This window comes from Coffea arabica, chromosome 2c, assembly GCF_036785885.1.
Source record: "Coffea arabica cultivar ET-39 chromosome 2c, Coffea Arabica ET-39 HiFi, whole genome shotgun sequence".
Lineage (NCBI taxonomy): Eukaryota > Viridiplantae > Streptophyta > Magnoliopsida > Gentianales > Rubiaceae > Coffea > Coffea arabica.
Genome location: NC_092312.1, coordinates 26275903 through 26296726, shown reverse-complemented (window position 1 = coordinate 26296726; position 20824 = coordinate 26275903). Strand labels below are relative to the sequence as shown.

At 35.1% G+C, this 20824-nt stretch overlaps 1 protein-coding gene across 3 annotated transcripts; it reads left to right on the top strand.

The window, feature by feature from the left end:
* Positions 1 to 3074: 3074 nt before the first annotated feature.
* Positions 3075 to 20824, top strand: LOC113727053 (clustered mitochondria protein-like). 3 transcript variants are annotated; one of them, XM_027251024.2, is made up of 29 exons: positions 3075 to 3284; positions 4776 to 5082; positions 5432 to 5493; positions 5714 to 5903; positions 6089 to 6229; positions 6362 to 6518; positions 6637 to 6830; positions 6936 to 7037; positions 8051 to 8186; positions 8358 to 8486; positions 9124 to 9520; positions 10298 to 10402; positions 11750 to 11868; positions 12353 to 12461; positions 12546 to 12683; positions 13897 to 14025; positions 14120 to 14290; positions 14456 to 14542; positions 14647 to 14772; positions 15050 to 15205; positions 15308 to 15376; positions 16293 to 16451; positions 16951 to 17007; positions 17091 to 17131; positions 17580 to 17699; positions 18556 to 18865; positions 18956 to 19063; positions 19153 to 19224; positions 19863 to 20824. In XM_027251024.2, the coding sequence occupies exons 2-29, from the start codon at positions 4800 to 4802 to the stop codon at positions 20307 to 20309; spliced, it is 4314 nt and encodes a 1437-aa protein (XP_027106825.1). In that variant the 5' UTR covers positions 3075 to 3284; positions 4776 to 4799; the 3' UTR covers positions 20310 to 20824. The 3 variants fall into 3 exon arrangements, with proteins under 3 accessions (XP_027106825.1, XP_027106826.1, XP_071931643.1); XM_027251025.2 differs by having other exon boundaries at positions 3144 to 3280; XM_072075542.1 differs by lacking the exons at positions 3075 to 3284; positions 5714 to 5903 and having other exon boundaries at positions 4962 to 5082.

Here is a 20824-nt window from a genome sequence, read left to right as displayed (position 1 = left end):
AAGAGGAGCGACATGATTGCATTAATAGTTATATGATTTTATAATGATTACGTAAGTATATACAGGAAAAGGTTACACTGAAGTAATAGTTATGTTTTGATGTAGTGTGTAACTAAATGTTTTACTCTTTTGCAACATTTTGTTTACATTTATATGATTTGTTGTGCAGTATTTAGCGTACACAATAAAATTCACACTTTTGACAAGTAGATAAATAAATAAAAATCAAAATTCATGCCTACAATAATATAATGTAACATGTAAGTAGGGGTGTGTATTCGGTGCAAAACGGTAATTCGGTGAATTCGGTTATTCGACCTATAAAAATCTAAACTGTTTTCAATTTTGAATTGGCCGTAACCAAATTCATTCCGGAACCGATATCAAATTCGAAAACGGTAATGAATTCGGTCTAACCGAATTCACCTATTAAAAAAAACTGAATTTTTAAAAATTATTACTGATTTGATCCCCAAATTTATTCATAATTTAACACATTACTTATGTTCTAATCATTTTGTGGTTTAATTTAATTGCATTTATGTGATCACTTATACCTAGAATCCTTAGTCTATGATTTAAGGAACACATAAAAAGTGATTAATTTAAACTAGAATAAACCTTAGACTGTACAATAATTAGTGATAATTTATGAATTTTATAATTTACAATGATTAATAATAAGTAATATTAGTTACAAACTTACAAATTACAATGATTAGTGATAAGTTATATTAATTACAAACTTATAATTTATTTCAAATCAAAATAAAACTTATTTACAATCAAAATAAAACTTATTTACTTACATATGTTATTGTGAAAGTCAATACACTAATACATTGATTTGCAATTCACATGCATTTACTTACACTGCTTAGTTGTCTTGTCTATATTTAAAATCTTAAGATTAGTGAATAGATAATATGAATTTTTATGTTAAATATGTAATATAAATTTAGAGCATACTAATACTTGCAAGTTACAGATTACGCATTCAAATATTCAATAATTCAAACATGAATGATCAATGATGTATCAAATTACCAATATCTAAATTCTAATTACTAATTATGTTTATTGTTTAATATTTAGTATTATACATATATGTATTAATTATTATCTAATTCTAGTCATGTTACTCATGTATAAAATAATAAGCAGTTATCTTATATTGTTATGTATTACTATATATTTGTATTATTATAATCATATAACAATTAACAAATACTAAAATAATATATTGTATATTATTATATATTATTATTATTATAAGTACATGATATGATGATAATACCATATACTAATTATTATTAATAGCATTTACATATATAATATAATAATATATTAGTAGTATATACTAATACTAAATAGCATTTATCTATATATTATATAATTTTAAATACCAATTTGGTATTCAAATGCGGTAATGCAGTGCCCTACTTCAATTACCGAATTTGAATGTGAAATCGGTTATGACCAAATTCACAATTTCATTACCTATTTCATACCATATTAGAATTCAGTGAATTCGGTATGTACCGAATTTGTACCAAATTATCAAATACCCAATTTCAAATTACCGAATTGAATTTGAATTCGATTATGAATTCGGTATGAACCGAATTGATGTAAGTACATACCAAAACTTGTAATTAACACAATAATCGTACCTAATTGCACCAAACACATGATTTTTATTTATTGATTTCTTATGCGAATCCGTTGTAAAATCTCTTTTTTTTATGTCTATTTCTTTTGATCTATGAAGGCACAATGCTATTACGTTCATCCTTCAAATTTCATTTCTAATATATACATGTTGCAGTTGACAAAGAAAAAACCCCCTAGTTTTTATGTCTCAAACTTGAACCCATGTGAATCTCAAAAGCCAATACCTTTCTCCAGCACACACGCTGTTATGAAGAAAGCGATTGACGGCTAAAAAACCTTTTATTATAGTTTCCTTTTTTCTTAGGAAAATAGTACTTGTTTCTTAAATTGTTACTAATTTGGTCCATACTGACTTTGAGAATCACAAGGTAAACACGATCAACCGTGAACTTCACAACAAATATAATTGCTTTTGTGTTTATTAGTGAACTTTCCCTTATACATGTACCCAAGTTCCTTTGCAATTTACATGTAGTATTTTGCTTTGATCCATCAAAAATGCCACTTCAACCAAAAGTGAAATACCACAATGATGGTACATCCGCTACAAAATGAAACATTAAAAATCTAAACACCATGTAACTTTACATTGCCACAAAAATAATCATCTAAATCCAAGGAAAATCTCAGCAAATTTACCCCCTTAGCTTCAAAGAAAAGTTCAAAACTACATTTCCCTCGCTAAAACTTTTAGTGCCACATATCGATTCGTTTTACTTCTTCCTTTTTTTCTCAATTCTGTTTGTGTAGAACTTAAATTCCCTTATTTGAATTTCTTATACATGGGTTCTTTTATTCTATACCTTAGGGCACATGATAAGAAGTGGTCCGGGTATTAGTTGTTGGAAAAAATTTAAAATTTCTTTGATAAAGTTTTCCAAATTTAGGAGAAGGAGATGGTAATGTTTAAAATTTAAAGTGGGTCTATCCCATACACTTTATGTGCTTATCCTGTGCCCTAGGGATACAGAATAAAAAATAACAAACCAAAGCATGCGCCAATAGTCTCATAAACAATGAGGCTCTTTAATTCTCTAGTAACTGCTAGTCGGATGAGATGAAATCGGACTGAGCCCATAATTGCATATTCATCAAATCAAAATTGCATATTCATCAGATCGAAAGACAGCTATCCTTCAATGTATTAAAGTCACAGCTTTACAGAAAATAATTTCTTTGAGTTAACGAAAGAGTTTATTAAAAAAACCAATGCAATAATTATTCTTTCTTTTTCAATCAGTCATTGCAATTGATAGAAAGGGCCAATTTGCATTTTGCAAACAAATTGTCCCAAAAAAAAAATTGGCCTAGTAGGTCATTTACATAATAGTCATTATAATACCGGAACGCAGACACAGGGACGAGTCTATTATAGTCATTATAAAACATTTTCCCTCTGTATATAAAGTGCCAAAAATCCGCCGTCTCTCAGCCACTTCTCTATGCCCCCTTCTTCCCTTCCCTTCTCCCCTTCGTAAACCTCAGCCTCGTCGCCCCATTTAACTGCCCGCCATCAGTTGTCTTGCTATATATCAAAGTTTCTTGATAAAGCAAACTTAGTCAGTCTGCTTATACTGTTTTGCCACTTGAGATTTCGAACCACTTTGTAGGTACTAATCCTCTATAATTTGTTGTTCACTTCAATAATTCTGTCATATGCTCATCTGGGCTTTTCTTCTTTTCCATTTTGGGTATTTCATTTGCTTCTGTATTCGTTTATTGACTGGTTGTGGTCATAGCCTTGCATTTGCCTTGAAAGTGATTGAGAGTTGGTTTGTTAATAGTGCTTTTTTTTTTTCCTGTTTTCTTGACTTTTGTATTGAAATTTTTTTTCCATATTTGAATCTCGATTAAGATTTTATTGGTTTTAGTTTTGTTTCTGCATTATATGTAAAGGGTCCGTCTTGTTTAGTACCACAACAGTGTAGAACATATGTTGCTTGGATAAAGTGGCATGAATGAAGTGGATTTGCAAAATGTTTCTCCATTGATGTTTTATTCTTGGTCAGTGCTTGGTTACCCTCTTATAAAAAATTGAAAGTTGATAGATTTTTTTTTGGTTCCAAAATAGAGTCTTGATTAATATCTTATTGGTGTTAGTTTTGTTTCTGCATTATATTTAAAGGGTCTGTCTCGTTTAGTACTACAATGATGTAGAACATTTGTTACTTGAATAAAGTGGCACGAATGAAGTGGATTTGCACAGTGTTGTTTCATTTGTGTGCTTGGTTGCTCTTATAAAAATTTGAAAGTTGAATTGGGTTTCAGGAAAAAAGGGGAGGAATATATATTTTTCTTCTAATTTTATTGTCTTGTGTAAAAGGCGGAGTTACTGTCTTTCAGTTGTCTGTTGTTTTGAAGAATGAGTACTTATTCAGATATCTGCACTGTTTGCCGAATTTGGTACCATTTGTCTAAAATGTCTGTGGCTCTTTCTATATGCCATATACATTTCTTGAATACAGGGGCATGAATGAACTGCAAATGCGTAGACTATCCTGCTTGTTGTCTTGTTGGGTATGTTTTAGTTGTCCTTTAGTGTGGTAGTGGTAAAGGTGACAAATTGTTTTTAGGGATTTTACATATCTTTCAGGGTTAGCTGTTGTATTTGGTTTTACAAAGAAGGGGGTTTATATGTTTTACTCTGATTCTTTTTTCCCGCAATAAGGTCAAGTTGGAGAAAAATAGTTCCGTGTGATTTATGCATATGTTCCTTTTGCTTTTGTGATTGATTTTCTTTCTGTAAGTCTGTTGTTCTCTGTGCAAGATGAGGACTGATAAAGATTCTGGAAGTCGGTTTCTCAATTATGGGTCAGAGGATCTGTTGCATATACTATTACATGTTTCTTTGAATTGAATATAGTGGCATGAATGAGGTAGAAACGAATAGAGGGTCCTGCCTTTGTCTTTTTGGATGCTGTTTAGTTGCCCTTTGTCTTAAAGGCATTAAGGTGGCAAGTTTGTTGCTTTGAATGTGCTCTATATGCTTTTGCATGTTTTGCTGGTGCTTTGGGCAAGAAAGAGGAAATATATAATCTGTTGGTTTTGAATTTGATGTTTTTGTTGAACTTCACTATAACATTCTCTGTAATGTCATATAGGTATTTGTAGATTAGGGGTTGTTAATGGCGGGGAAGTCAAACAGAGGGAAGAATCGGAAAGGGTCTCAAAATGCTGCCAACCAGTCAGAGCAGACAGCCTCGTCCAATCCTTCATTAAGCAATCATTCTGGCTCATCTGATGCTAATGGAAACCCAGCTGCAAGTGAACCCACGAGCAGCAATGAGAATAAGGATTTGGAAAACATTTCCACGGAGAACAAAGGACAAGGTGAAATGAGCATGACTGTGGACAACCAGACAAAGCAAGATGAAGTTAATGCAGCAGCAGAGCACAAGGCTAAGCAAGGTGACTTGTTGTTTTAGCTTCTTATTATCTGTTTATACCCATGACTGATACGTTCTGCTGGATGTAGGTTATAATCTCTTTATTTTGATTTTAATCCCAGAATTGGCTTTTCAATGTTTTAGTGGGACTTGAGTTAAACCAACAGCTTGGTGTCTACATAGTGTGCTACTGAGCAAATCTATGTAGAATATAAACCAAGTGACTTGTGCTCCAATTTTTCTAATATGTTTTACTACTATATTGATGTTTTTACATTGTTTTATTTCTTTTTACAATTTCTTATAAAGTTGCTATTTTTCTTTATTATTCCTGTCATGGCTGCATTCTAATGCTTCATCTTGTGCTGCAGGTGACATTCATCTCTATCCTGTTACTGTCAAATCACAAGGTGGTGAGAAGCTAGAGTTACAAGTAAGAACAGCATCCTGGTTTATCAACTTTTTCCCCCTCTCAGTTGATTTCATAATTTGTCTTTCCTTGCATAGCTCTAGAATTCTGTTTTCTTTTAGCTACTGGTGCCATATATTGTTAAATAGTTTTTGGCTGCAATTCCTTTGTCATATGATATTTGCTCATGTCAGTACGTGGAGGGGCCATTTGTGGATTGTAAATTATTTGGTTTTCGTTACAGTTGAGCCCTGGAGATTCTGTCATGGATGTGAGGCAGTTTCTTCTTGATGCACCGGAAACATGCTTCTTTACTTGCTATGATTTGTTACTGCATGCTAAGGATGCTTCTGTTCATCACCTAGAAGATTATAATGAAATTTCTGAAGTTGCTGATATAACTGCGGGTGACTGCTATTTGGAGATGGTAGCAGGTAGCAAAATTCTCTTTATTTGGCTGATTTTGCATGCTTCTCATAAACATTGAAAGAATCACGTCATAGTTTACTTTGTGGATGCATAAATTCTCTATTTCCTAAAATAGTACCATCAATTTTTTTTTGCCAACTGGAAATGATTCTTTTGTTTATGGGCTCTGATTTAAGACTATATGTTGCAGCATTGTATGATGACCGATCTATCAGGGCTCAGGTTCACCGCACTCGAGAGTTGCTGTCACTTTCGACGTTGCATTCCTCTTTATCGACATCGCTTGCCTTACAGCACGAGATGGGCCAGAGTCCATCTGGAACTTCAGGAGGTTGGTCTTTCATAATGTAGTGTTTACATATTTCTTGCCTTTTATGCTTTTCTTTATTTTTCCTGTTATCTTTCTTGATCTTATGTTTGGCTCGGACTTATTGTATACTTCTTGAATGTTTAATGGGTTTAGATCCTGTGAAATCTGAAGTTGCAGACCTTGATAGTTTGGGCTTTATGGAGAATGTATCAGCATCACTGTCTAATTTGTTTTCACCTCCTTCCAAGGAGATCCAATGCGTGGAGAGTATTGTGTTTTCGTCCTTCAATCCTCCTCCTAGCTACAGAAGGTTGTCTTTTCTATTGCATAATCATTTTTTATATGCCTTGTCTTTTCTCCATGAACCCATGATGTCTGCTTCTTTTTTAGATGTTGTACTGTCTCAGTCTTCGACGTATTTTGTTCAGGCTTTCAGGAGACCTGATTTATTTGGACGTGGTCACTATGGAAGGAAATAAATTTTGTATAACAGGAACAACAAAAATCTTTTATGTCAATTCTAGTACGGGCAACATTCTTGATCCAAGGCCGACGAAATCAGCTTTTGAAGCCACAACCCTTGTTGGACTTCTGCAGAAGATTAGCTCCAAGTTCAAGAAAGGTAATTAACAAGACATTTGACCACTCAGCTTGAGTTCTTTTTTCTTCATTCAGATTCCAAAGCATTGGTTTCTAGGATACTGAATGTTATATCTTTTGCATGAAGCTTTTCGAGAAATACTGGAGCGGAAGGCCTCTGCACATCCTTTTGAAAATGTTCAATCTCTTTTGCCACCAAATTCGTGGCTTGGATTGTATCCTATTCCCGGTAAATATGATACTATTGAAATTAGTATAGTCGAGACTCAAAAAGGTTAACTACTACATTTTTTTTGGTCTGAATATGGATGCCAGTAGACCACATAAGCAGTAACAACCATTATGTGTAAGAAAGAATTAAGGATGGAGGTCTGTTGTTTATACATCCTTTTTTGGCTTATTCTTGCTAGTTCATTTTCAGCTGCTAACTAGGCATCTCATTTCTGTAAGGCAATCTGCTGTATGGCATCTCATATGATAATATGGATAATGCTAATAGATTCTGTGGTTTCTCCCTTTCTGGTGCTGCAAAGATGATAAACAATAGCAGAAAAAGCCTACCTTCAAATAAAACCTGTCAAGGAACAGCACAGACATTGTTTCCTATTTTGGATAGCTTCATATTGATCAATAGAAAATTTAATTATTCATTAAATGTTATTTGAATTTGTTGAACCAAAAACGTTGACAACATCTTCATAGTCAAGACTATAAGCTAGCAAAAGTTGTTTTTGTTTTATTTTATGGTAATTTGTGCAAAATCATCTGGGGCAAAAGCTGATATTCTTGAGTTTGTTGTTTTGAACTTTTGAGTATGAGAGGTTTTATTCTATCTTATCACAATCTAGGCTATAGGCCATGGGAACCTTTATTGCAGTTAATATGAGCATAGCTTTTTGATTTTACTTAATACTTATTGTTTGCTCATATAGATGATAAGTGTTTGTTGATTGAGCTCTTTGGTTCTTTTAGCATTTAAAATACTCTTCTTTTCATTTTAATCACGCAGAGTTCCAAATATTATATGAGTACCATATATGCTTATCAGGACAAATGTAACTGAGATTTGGGAAAAATCGATTTAACCTCAGTAATGTTACAGAGTTTCTTTTTATTGAACCTTGCAATAAGGAGTTTAAAGTAACCCTTTTGTTTTCAAGCTTTTTAACAATTTGCAGGTCTTTAATTTCTCAAGTTTTTGTACGATCTGATCTAATCTTGTCATGGACTTTTCTGTTTTAGATCACAAGCGTGATGCAGCCAGAGCTGAGAATGCACTGACCCTTTCCTTCGGAAGCGAGCTGATAGGGATGCAGAGAGATTGGAATGAAGAACTGCAGTCTTGTCGAGAATTTCCCCACTCGACACCTCAGGAAAGGTGTATATTCGTTTCGTTTATTCAGGATTCAATGTTTATCAATGCATTAAAAGAATTTCAAGTTGGTGGATTGATAAACTTTCAATCTAATAATTTTAAGCTTAAGAGTCCCCCTTAATTTCATTTGCTTTTGATGTTGCTATACTTCTTAACTGGAGTATCTTTTTGCAGGATATTGCGAGATAGGGCTCTTTATAAAGTTACATCTGATTTTGTTGATGCAGCAATCAATGGGGCCATTGGTGTTATCAGCAGATGTATCCCACCCATTAATCCAACTGACCCAGAATGCTTCCATATGTTAGTACTGACTTTTATGCCTAATGTTTTGTGATGACTCAGAAATGTTATAAATGGTTCTTATCTTTGCTTTTCAGAATGTACTGTGTGTTATTGTTTTGTGAGTTGTATTTGGCAGTAATTCCTTCCTTGGGCAATTTGACATTTCATGAAAATTGTTGTACATCTATCTGTACTATCAGTTGTTACTGCATAGTGTGATTTGTGGTCTGGAATTTATCCTGCTAATACTAAGGCCATAGAATTATTTATACTAGTTAGATACTCCCTTTTGCCTTCTTTGGAGCCATCTGACTATATAAAAATAGAAGAGATGAAATGTAAAAGTTGCATGTATGAACTTTTTAGCAAGCATTTTCCTTCTATTCCCAATATTACCCTCCTAATTTCTGGCTACCTTAAGCCACCAGAAAAGGGGAAAATGTGACTGCTTTCTAATTCTAAGGAATGTACTATTTTGTCTCTAGTGTCCATGGTTCATCATAATCTTGTTCAACCAGCAACAAAGGGTAGCTTCCTCTTGTATTTATGTTTTCCTGTCTTATGTTTGTATCTTGAATTGTTTCAGTGTCCACTGCCTTATTGTAAATATTCTGTTTCTTTTTTCTTTTGACATCTACTCTATTTTCTATTTCAGGTATGTTCACAATAACATATTTTTTAGTTTTGCTGTTGATGCGGATCTTGAACAACTCTCCAGGAAGCAGGCATCAGATGCTTATGCTTCAAATAGAATTGAGAGCTCAGGCATGCTGCAGAGTTCTTCTGAGAAGACAGCTAACCATTTGCCACATGGAGCCCAGAGGGTTCCTGACCAGTCTGACAGCTTGAATACAGAAATTCTTAATGGTGTCACTGATTTAACCTCTGATGTTCCTTCTGAGACTCAGTTGTCTGAAAGTGAACAAGCCACATATGCTAGTGCGAATAATGATTTGAAAGGCACAAAGGCATACCAGGAAGCTGATGTTCCTGGTTTATACAATCTTGCAATGGCCATTATTGATTACAGAGGTCATAGAGTAGTTGCACAGGTGGCATATCAGTCCCTTGTGAACCTAGTGCTAGAAAGCTTGATACTGCAATGATAATTTTGAGTCACACGTTTCAGCAAATGATGCCTTTTCTTCTTCTTTGTTAATGTCATCTGTATTAGTTTTCCTGCAAACTTTGTATGTACAGTGTATGCACGTACCTTTTTGATGCATGCCTGTGTGTGGTTTATTTTCTAATTGTCTTAAAGAAAAAAGTGGAACTGAACCATGTAACTTCAGCTTCATTCTGGTCCATGCCTACTATAGAATCACTAAATTGAGTCAATTTATCATGTAATGCTTATTATTTTTTAATTGACGCCCCCGGTTTCCCCCTATAAAGTGCTCTTCGTGCTGTTTTGTCTTAGTCGATTCCCTAAAGTTGACAAATTTGGTTAATTTAAGAACCAGCATATATGCACTAGTTTCTCATGTTAAGTTAGGTAAGAATAGACAATTCATCAAAATTGGCAGAATGTTGTTTCAACTGTATAGATACTATCATGCGCGAGGATGCTTCTCAGCTAGAGTTGCAGTCTTACCATGTTAAATATGCATGCCTTTGTGTATGTAGTGTATTTGCACTCTGTCTGATGTTTGTGTGGGTTAGAATGTGTAGAATGACACTTCTCTTCTATCATTTGCTGATCATTATATTTTATATGCATGTCTGTATTTGCGTTAATTTATTTGTATATTTTTTATGAGCTGAGCTAAGGAGAGTTTTTTTTGACTAATTTCCTCTAGTGTGATAATGATTTCACTTCTTACTGGCAGAGTGTTTTACCTGGCATCCTTCAAGGTGATAAATCAGACTCCCTTTTGTATGGTTCTGTTGACAATGGCAAGAAAATTTGCTGGAGTGAAGATTTTCATTCTAAGGTTCCAGTAATTTTAGTTTACGTGAATTATTCAGCTGTCAACTTATTCTTATTGCACTTTTACCTCCAGTAATTGCATTGAAAATCTCTTTTGTCACCTTTTGCCCTTGTGTCCCTGGCTCCTCTCTCAAGGTCATTTCAGGAATTATTACAATTTTATGTTTAAGTTGTCAAGGAATTTATATCTTAGAAGTGTGCCACAAATGTTTGTCTAGAAATGTGGGAAAAATCTGAGAATAGAAAATTGAGGAAGGAAAAAAATGAGTTTTCTCTGAAGCTCATAGGTATCTTCCAGTCTATATGGCTAGTCAAACTCTGATGTAACCTCGAATATGGTGCATTTTCAACATCTGATGTTTTCCAGTTGTGTATATGTTTACTTGTGCAGGACGCCTACAGTTCACTCTTTCTGTTTTCACTTTTAGGCTTAGTTTGGGAGTTTAGGATAGAAAAGAAAAGAAGGGAAAGCTTAAGTTATGAGAGAAGAGAAGAGAAGAGAAGAGATTGTTATATTGTTTAGGAGTTTTGAAAATTAGTGGAATGATTTTGGACATAGAAGTCATTAAATATTTGTTCAAAACCTTTTTAAGGACAAAATAGGCATTTTAAAAAAATTATCAAGCTTTCTCCAAACTTTCTTCCCATTTCCTTCCGATTTGGGAGGGAGCATTTTGATAACTATTCATCATTCCATTTGCTTTCTTTTCTTTCCTACTTAAAACTAACAAATGAAGCAAAAGGAAACTTTCTCTTCTTTCCCTTTCTTTTCTATCCAAATCTCCCACTTCCAAACGAAGCCTTACTGTTTGGGGTTTATTGATGTTTGCGAAACATTGTTGGAGCTGCAACAGAGGCTGCTCTTTTCATATTCCCTTTGGTGAAGAAGTTGGAATTAAATACGATAAGCTGGATTAATGAACAACTTATTTTTTGGTCCTCCCCATTAGTCTAATGGAGTTGTTAGGGAGAATGAATTGGAAGTTTGGTTCTGTCAACTTACCTCTAATTGGCTTCTTCTTTGTTCAGCATGTTCCTGCTGCCACATGGCATTGGAACTCTTAACACATAGTCTGAGACTCCCCCCCCCTTTTTGTTCTTGTGTGGATAACTTATAGTTTTGTGTAATCTATATCATTTTTAACTTCCATTTTTTTTAAAATTGGTTTTCCCTATCTGCAATGCTAAATTCTTGTGAAAATTACTGCATATAATCCACAGTCAAGTGGATATCCAGAATTCTTTTCACAATACTTCCTTTTTTTTTGGGTGAAATGTTCTTCTCAGTGTTTAATGTTTGTGCTTATCCTTATGGATATGATGTTTAATTGCATGCTGCATGCATCGATAGGTATCAGAAGCTGCCAATCGTCTCCGTTTGAAGGAACACCGTGTCTTTGATAAATCTGGGAATGTTTTCAAATTGGCTGCACCAGTTGAATGCAAAGGCATTGTTGGTAGTGATGACAGGTACTGTTCAATGTTGTGTGGTGTTTGTTATGGTATTGTATAACAAGTTCTGATGCAAAAGTGTCTGAGTTGAATGTTTGACTCTTTAATATCCCAGAATCATTCATCTTCTTACCTGTCTTGGTTCCTTATTAGCATAATAGTCAAAATTAAAACAAGTCAATGTCATTTTAATCATTTCCTTTGCAGAAAAGAGATCCCATCTCGCTAATGTCATTTTAATCATTTCCTTTGCAGAAAAGAGATCCCATCTCGCTAATGTCATTTTAATCATTTCCTTTGCAGAAAAGAGATCCCATCTCGCTAATGTCATTTTAATCATTTCAGTAATTTGTAATCATTTTTATCACTACAGATGTGCTCAATAGATACTATTTTCTTGTAATTTATAGTCATTAGTTGCAAAAACGCGGATGTAATCCATAGTTTTATCATCTTTCAATGCTTGTCTGTTTGATTTTTCACCTATTCTTTATTTATTCAGGCATTATCTCTTGGATCTGATGAGAGTGACTCCTCGTGATGCTAATTATACCGGACCTGGTTCCAGATTTTGTATACTTAGACCTGAACTGATTACTTCCTTTTGCCATGTAAGTTCTGCCTCAAAAACGTTTTGTTTTGCTTATGAATTTTCTTCACTGTATTGTGATATTGGAGATATATCATTTTGTAAGGCGGAAGCAGCAGAGAGGTCTAAATCTCAGGTTACATCTGAGATGGATGTTTCTGGAGGTACTGATTCTTTAGATGCCAATGCAGAACCAGTGCCGAGCATCCAGGAAAATCCTGTTTCTGCAGGATCAGAGATGCAGGTGAAAGTGGCATTAATGGAATGATTTTGTGATGTCTATTGCAGGAGTTTTCTTTTTGCACAAGTTATTGACATTACTGCAATAATGCTTTTTAAGCGCATATTGCATTTCTAATGTGCATAAGCATCTTATCTATCCTGGCATGCCTGACATTAATATCTAATCACTATTTGCGGCCAGTATTATGAAGTTGATAGTATTTTATACATTATGACTTTCCATTTTGTATGTGCAGTTGAGAGAAAGTAAAGAAGTGCTATAAAGTGTTTTCACAAAATCAAGAGGTTATATGTTCTTGTGCAATTTGGAGTTTATAAGAAGGAAGAAAGTTATTTCTTAGTTTTTCTTGTTTGCAGAAATGGTTGATGAAACCTCAAATAATCAGAAGTGTCTTGACGTTCTTTCATGTGTTCATGTAACAGTAAAGATTAACCTTTTGCTGTTTCCATGTGGGCGCTTTTTGTTATAGAAAAATGGGAAACAATACCTCATCTTTTTCCTTCCCTGAATTTCTTTTTATTTTTAAATAAATGCGAAAGATATCCATTAAATTGTTTCCAACTTATCAGTCGGGGACTATTTTTGATTGCCAATTTTTCGTTATTCTATTCAAGATTTTCAATTATGCTTACAAGATTTCATTGCAATAATGTTATTCAAATTATTTGAGTCCTTCCCATTTTCTGGAATACTCAAAAAGAAAAAAAAAGTATTTTACGGAGATTTAAATGGATAAATAGTAGGATTTAGTTTTTACATCCTACGGCTTGAAAATAAATGACTATCATTGTGAAGCATTCTTTCAAAAGACAAGCTTGATTACTTATTATCCGCAGAATACTTAAAACGTAGGGTTGTTCATATGCTACCCTCCCTTCTCCTCTGACACAGACACCTTTTATTTCATTCTCTTCATCACCTTTGCAATTGTGAGTATTTTATAGCATTCTGTGAATCTGTTTGATATTTGACCAATTTTGTCAAAGCATAGCTCTTTTTCTGTTTTTCTTTTGGTTTTTTTTTTTTTGCGTTGTGGGATGCAGGCAGAGACAGTATGTCCTTTCATTTTCCCAGTTCATGTATGTTTTTGTTTATTTTCTTGCTCATACTTCACGTGTTTGCTAGTTGGTTTGACATGTACATATGTGTCCGTATTAGAATGAAAGCCTAACCTGCTGTAAGTTACGTGTGACCTAGCTACTCTATTTTGCAGAGTAAAGAGAAGGTAGAAAAGGAAGTGGCTGAAGAATATGGTTGTCAGTCTGAAAGCAGACATATAAGCGAGGAAATACTTTTTAATCCTAATGTCTTCACTGAATTTAATTTAGCTGGGAGTCCTGAGGTGCTTTAAGTTACCTGTTCATATTGTTTCTTCCCACAATCTCATACTGGCCAACCATTTTTTGTTAACCATCTGCTTTCCATTATATTCACAGGAGATTGCTGCTGATGAGGAAAATGTGAGGAAAGCAAGTCTCTATCTCAAAGATGTATTACTTCCGAAATTTATACAAGATCTCTGCACACTTGAAGTTTCACCCATGGATGGACACACATTAACTGAGGCACTTCATGCTAATGGAATCAATGTCCGCTACCTTGGCAAAGTAAGAATGTTTCCTGCTCTACCCTTTCCTAACTTTAATGTTGTTTAGAGACATCAATACTTTTTCAGGAGGAACTTGAGGCCTGAATTTTTGTTGGTTCAGCTAGCCTGCTTTTGTGGTATCTCTTTCTTGATTTACTTGTAAGTTGGACTGAATTGTATGCAGGTTGCTGAGGGTACCAGGCACATGCCTCATTTATGGGATCTTTGCTTGAATGAGATAGTTGTCAGATCTGCAAAGCACATCCTCAAGGTATTAGCTGCTACTTGCTCTTTTGGCATCTGTTAATATGGTATTTACCTTGTTATAATTTGGTAAGATGGTCATGTATTTACAAATAAGTTTTTTCCATACAGGATGCCTTGAGAGACACGGAGGACCATGATCTTGGTGGTGCAATTGCTCATTTCTTCAATTGTTTGTTTGGAAATATTGCTAATAAAGGTGTCGTAAATAGTACAAACTTGAGAAGCCAAAAGAAGGTAATTAAATGTGTACCCTTTTGTTGGTTTATTGAACTTCTGTAAGATATCATCTAGCTGGTCAACATCTTTTTCTACATGGATTATATTATTTTGTGCATCTCTGACTCAAAACTTAAGTACCTTGTCTAGTCAAAATTTCATGATGATAACATTGAAGGTAAAAGTTGTTTGAACATATTTTTAGCTGAAGAGGATGTTTGCAGTTTTTCATATGTACACTTGCTTTGATATTGTAGTTTAGAAATTTCCTGAGTTGAGAATGTAAATATTACAGGACCATGTGGGCCATCAAGCTTCATCAAAATCCTTCAAGAGTCAGGCTAAGTCAAAAAATAGAGGATCAGCTAGGAAGAAGCAGTCCTCATTTTTGAATTTTAATTCTGATTGTCTCTGGTTTGACATTCAAGAATTTGCTAAACTAAAATACCAGGTAACATGAGCTTGAGAAAATTTTGTCCTGGTAGCTTGCCCAAGATTTTCTCATTCTATTAGTTTCCTAGTAGCTTTACCTGTCTCTTTTTCTATGGTGCAGTTTGAATTGCCAGAGGATGCAAGATTGCGTGCAAGGAAAATTCCAGTGATCCGCAACCTTTGCCATAAGGTAGCTTTGGTTTTAGACCATCAAAATGAATGTTTTACAAATATTATTCAAACTTTGTGTTGCGTCTTCTTATCATGAACATTAGAAATCTTGGGTATTAAGTTACTGTACCTTTTGTGCAAGAAAGAACCAAAAGAAAAAAAATAAAAATTATTGTTCTAAAAAACTTTGCTGCTATCCAGTACTTTAAGGAATTGTTTTACAATCATGAGTACTTCTGGTGGAAAATTGCATTCACATGATTGTTTGCGATTGACATGTTCTTGGTTATTGCTTTGATGTGAGATTTCTTCCTGTTGCCAATTTTGAATGGCGTCAATATTTTACTTTTCCGATGCGCACTTTCTCTTATGAATCCTGGATGTAATCACTCCTAGACAACTTTTTCTCTGGAAATTTCCATAATTTTGGTTATCGATTTTTTTGGACTCGTCTTTTAACTTTGTAAAGGGGAAACTAATATTTTGCTCAACAACCACCACATCGTGGCTATAATAGACTTGTTGAAAGTGTAGAAAAGAGAATTATAGAATAGACATAAGTAGGAGAGGAGCAAAAATTACATACAAATGATGCAAACGTGCCATGAGGTACTCAGACTATATGATTCATAGTTAATCATGGTATGTTGAGATAGCTCACAGTGTGGAATTCATGAAAAATGAGGTTTTGGCACAGGAATGCCATGTGCGGTTCTTTTTGTGGTTTTACATATATGTAACTATCTTGTTTTAAAGTAGGAGATATCTTATTATAATCTAATTGGTCTTATTTATTTGCTTTCTGTTGAATCTGGTATTACATGGTAATCTTTCACTTTGTGCATTCTTTCCTTCTGGAAAATAGCTGTTGGTGTCCTGGTTATTGTTACTATTTGGTGGTTACACTTAACACATAGAGCTGGGGGTCTTAATAGGTGGGTGTAACAGTTGCAACTCGGAGATATGATCTCGATGGAGTTGCGCCTTTTCAAGCATCAGATATTTTGAATCTCCAACCTGTAGTAAAGCATGCTATTCCTGTTAGTTCGGAAGCCAAGGATCTTGTGGAAACAGGGAAGGTTCAATTAGCTGAGGTACGGATGATTTTTGCTTTCTATTTATCATGAAAATCCAAGGTCTTGCCATTCTGTTTCACTGTCTGCACATGATAAGAGTTGATGTTGGGAGTTGAACGTGCCAAGATTGCAGAAAACAAGATTACAATCATTCTTGTCCTAGCATTTTTTATGCTGGGAGTTTAATTTTATAATGTCGCAGAAAGAGAGAAGAAAGATTGTAATCATTGTCATCCTACTATGGTGATTGACAAACTTTGGCCATGTGTTAAGTGTTGGAAATCAGGTCCCATCATGACCTGGAGGTCTGTAGAGTTAATTTCTCAATTAATCTTGAGTTGTGCAAAGAAAGTATGTTGATATATAATCTAAGCAATTACTAAACATGCTTGAGGGCCTTAAAGTATGAACATTGATCTACATATTCTTCAGATAGCTCTATTATTTTGAAATTTGAGTGGCTGTTTCGTACTTTTACTAGCTTCAAAATTGGTTTGACCATTCTACCTGATTGCAGGGGATGCTCAGCGAGGCATATACATTATTTTCGGAGGCCTTCACTATACTTCAACAGGTATTATATTGAATTCTGGTGTTCCATTTGTTTTTATGACTTAATGAGCAAGCATCTCATAGCCATGTTCTGACAAAATGTAGGTCACTGGTCCAATGCACAGGGAGGTCGCTAATTGCTGTCGGTAAGGACTACTTATTTGATCACCTCTTTTATTGTTTTGGAAATATATTCTTCTATGGAACTGGTGGTGGTTCAGTTTGTTATCTCCCTCAGTGATTATGAGATTATTTGGGATAATTTTTTGAAAAAATACTGTAGCACTTTTTGATGTGATATATGTGAGATAAAAAGGTGGTTGAAAAATGTGTTGATGATGCAAGCAAGTCAGTGTGTGCAAATAAGGTGTAAATAATGTGCAATCCAAACACACTGTATTTCTCCACTTTAGCTTGTGTAAACATCTATTTTCTTGTTTCATATAGCTTTCCTAGCACTTTAATAGGTGTTTTGACTGTTAACATTGTTCAGAAGTAATTTTCTCCTTGTTTCAAATTGTTTTAATGGTGATCCTTATTATTCTACAATGTTCTGATAATTAATTTATGCTGTTTTTCTCTTGTAACTTATAGCTACCTTGCCATGGTTTTGTACCATGCTGGCGACATGGCTGGAGCAATAATGCAACAACACAAGGAACTTATAATAAATGAACGCTGCCTTGGACTGGACCACCCTGACACTGCACACAGGTTCTAATCTGTCTTCTGAGCTTTACTATGTTGCCTTGCTCATTAAACTGTAATGCCAAGTGAAGCAAGCACAAATATCTTCTGGCCTGTAGCCCGATTTCGACGACTAAGTTAAAGTAGATTTTTGGATGCCAGACAACATATAGTAATCGAATATTATGGGATTTAGTTGTGCAAAGTGCTTGGTCTTGCTATTGGGTCAAACAACTATGTGAAGTAGGTAAGCCTCAGGAAATAGATAGAGCCGAGTAGATCTGTTGGCCAAGCTAGCTCAAGTAGCTCACTAGTAGTCCAATTGGTTTTACCTTGATGTTGCCCTGCTTAGACAATCCAATTTATCTGGTTACTGCATTTTTCCCTTTTGCTTTGAGATATATTAAGAAGTTTGTGGAACAAGTGCCCATCCATGATTAGTTCCTTGGACAAGTGCAGGAATACAACATTGTTAGAAGATACATCTTCTAGCTAAGAGTGAATAAGTTAACAAAAAAAAAAATAAACTTAGACACAGCTTATTTTTTGATCTAATTATTAGATGACAGAATTACTTTTTTCTTGAAGAGTAACAGTTAACATGCCAAAAAATCTTACCCATGTTTCTTGGGAAATGTTATTTGCATTCCCATGTTTGTTAATCACACTTCTACTGTCATTTAATCATATAGTTTTCATTTATTAGACCATATGATAAAACAAATGGTGGGTGTGCAAATAACAAAAAATGAAGTGCGAATAACATTTCCAGGACTTCTCTATCATCTTCTGTTTATATGATACATAGTCCACACATTCTGCTCTTTTGCATTTGAATTAAGATCTTTTTTAATCATCTTGTTCTCATGTTAACTTTCTGCAGTTATGGAAATATGGCCCTTTTCTACCATGGTCTTAACCAAACTGAACTTGCACTGCGACACATGTCTCGGGCTCTACTTCTGCTAAGTTTGTCTTCTGGCCCAGATCACCCTGATGTTGCTGCAACTTTTATAAATGTTGCAATGATGTATCAAGACATTGGAAAGATGAACACAGCTCTTCGTTATTTGCAAGAAGCCTTGAAGAAGAATGAAAGGCTTTTAGGAGAAGAACACATTCAAACTGCTGTGTGCTACCATGCTTTGGCAATTGCATTCAACTGTATGGGTGCTTTCAAGCTCTCTCACCAGGCATGTGCTTAGCATTGTTAACTATGCTTCACTACTGATTGTGCAGTTTGTATGTATGAATTGATCAAATATTACTTCCTGGTATGGCAGCATGAAAAGAAGACATACGATATACTTGTCAAGCAACTTGGAGAAGAAGATTCCAGGACTAGGGATTCTCAAAACTGGATGAAAACATTTAAGATGCGCGAGTTGCAGGTACTTTCACGTAAATTGTAAGTTTTCAATGTGGTCATCCTTTGTTCTTCTACATTGTGGCCAATTAATTTTAATCCTATTCTTATCAGATGAATGCTCAAAAGCAGAAAGGTCAAGCTTTGAATTCAGCTTCTGCCCAGAAAGCTATAGATATTTTGAAGGTACCCTTTTAATTAAAAACATTCCCCTCATTCAGCCTTTCTCCTCTTCTGAATTTTTTGGTTTGAGAAGTTTTAAGGAACAAGAAGGATAGAGTACATGAAGCTCTCGGGAGTAAGAATTTGGAACTTGTCATGGAACTTGTCATACTCTAGGTTATCTAAATCATGGAAAGAATTCGGAAATGTAGAATGCTAGGTGTCTTGGGGTAGACATATTTCTGGTAGACTGGTACAAAAAGCGAAAATTGAGTTTTCATCACCTGGAATTCTTTGAGATCTTGTCAAAGAAGTAGGAGTCCTTTTATTTGTTAATTTGGAGAAACTCCTTAAATAAGAAAAAGTAGATAAATAAAGTGGCATCATGTTGTGTTTGTAAGCATTTTTCTGAAACAATAGTGATACATAACATCTGTATTTATTAGCCAACTTTGACCATGGAATCATGAGTAATAAGTTATCTCCGGGGATGGAAAAACTGCCAAGCCCTGGGCATCCCAATGGGACACAGGCATATTTCTCGGGGTATTGTTGACAGTTTCAGTTTCAGGCTTTAAAGTGTATAATTGGATGGACTTGTATGGGTTATTCCTTTCCTGGTTTGATGGTTTCATCCTGAAGCTGAAGATGACTCATTGCAGGCCCATCCTGATCTAATACATGCATTCCAAGCTGCTGCTGTTGGGGGAGGATCTGGGAGTTCTAGTGCTGCTACAAGTAAATCGCTGAATGCAGCCATAATGGGCGAGGCCCTTCCTCGAGCGAGGGGAGTTGATGAAAGGGCTGCCCGAGCTGCTGCAGAAGTTAGAAAGAAGGCTGCAGCAAGGGGCCTTTTAATACGGCCACATGGTGTTCCTGTCCAGGCTTTACCCCCGCTTACGCAGCTTCTTAATATTATCAATTCTGGGGTGACCCCTGAAGCAGCAATCAGTGAGGAAAACGGGGTGAAGAAAGAAGTTAATGATCATCCTCCAAGTGAAGCTGGGGGTGGCTCTATTGATGAATCCAAACCAGGTCCACAGGATCAGACCCCTGTTGGATTAGGCACAGGTTTGAAGCAGAAGGCCAAGGCAAAGGTTCCATTATGATTTCAAATGCAAAATCTGCAGTCAAGGACAATGCCCAGCGCCTTTTTTAGTTGCTGTCAAACCGCATTCTGTTTGGATTTGAAGGAGGTGATACTCGACCACTTTTGGAGTTAACACGAGCCATCTGCATGCTCTGTTCTCTCAGAAGCTCATGAGCTATAAGGCCTCTGGAAAATAACCCATTTTTTGAATAATCAAGCTCAGGAAAGATATAATTTCTGAAGAGATCTGAGTCAAAGCGTTCTTGATCTAGTGAGGTTCAAATTGTTTTAGGCAAAATTACAAGAGAAGGTGTTTATGAGCAAATGTAGAAGTAGAGACTATCTAATTCATCTTTAGAAGTTTCAAGAGCAATTATCTTGCTGTCTGTTTACATTTTTTTCTTCTTACTTCTTTTCATTTCTTGGTTTTTGCCTTTTGTGGTTGTGCTTCCAAAGGAAAAGCACTATAAAACCCTTTGCCACTCTTACAAACTTTCCCGGTTTGCTATGGGAAAAAGGCCAATTCAGTGTGAA

What these genes read in the sequence shown, in the direction of transcription:
- LOC113727053 (XM_027251024.2), top strand. Translation starts at nt 4,800, where the DNA reads ATGGCGGGGAAGTCAAACAGAGGGAAGAATCGGAAAGGGTCTCAAAAT. An exon ending in ATGTCCGCTACCTTGGCAAA is followed by an intron (nt 14,291 to 14,455) that starts GTAAGAATGTTT and finishes AATTGTATGCAG; the next exon opens with GTTGCTGAGGGTACCAGGCA. An exon ending in GGAAGGTTCAATTAGCTGAG is followed by an intron (nt 16,452 to 16,950) that starts GTACGGATGATT and finishes ACCTGATTGCAG; the next exon opens with GGGATGCTCAGCGAGGCATA.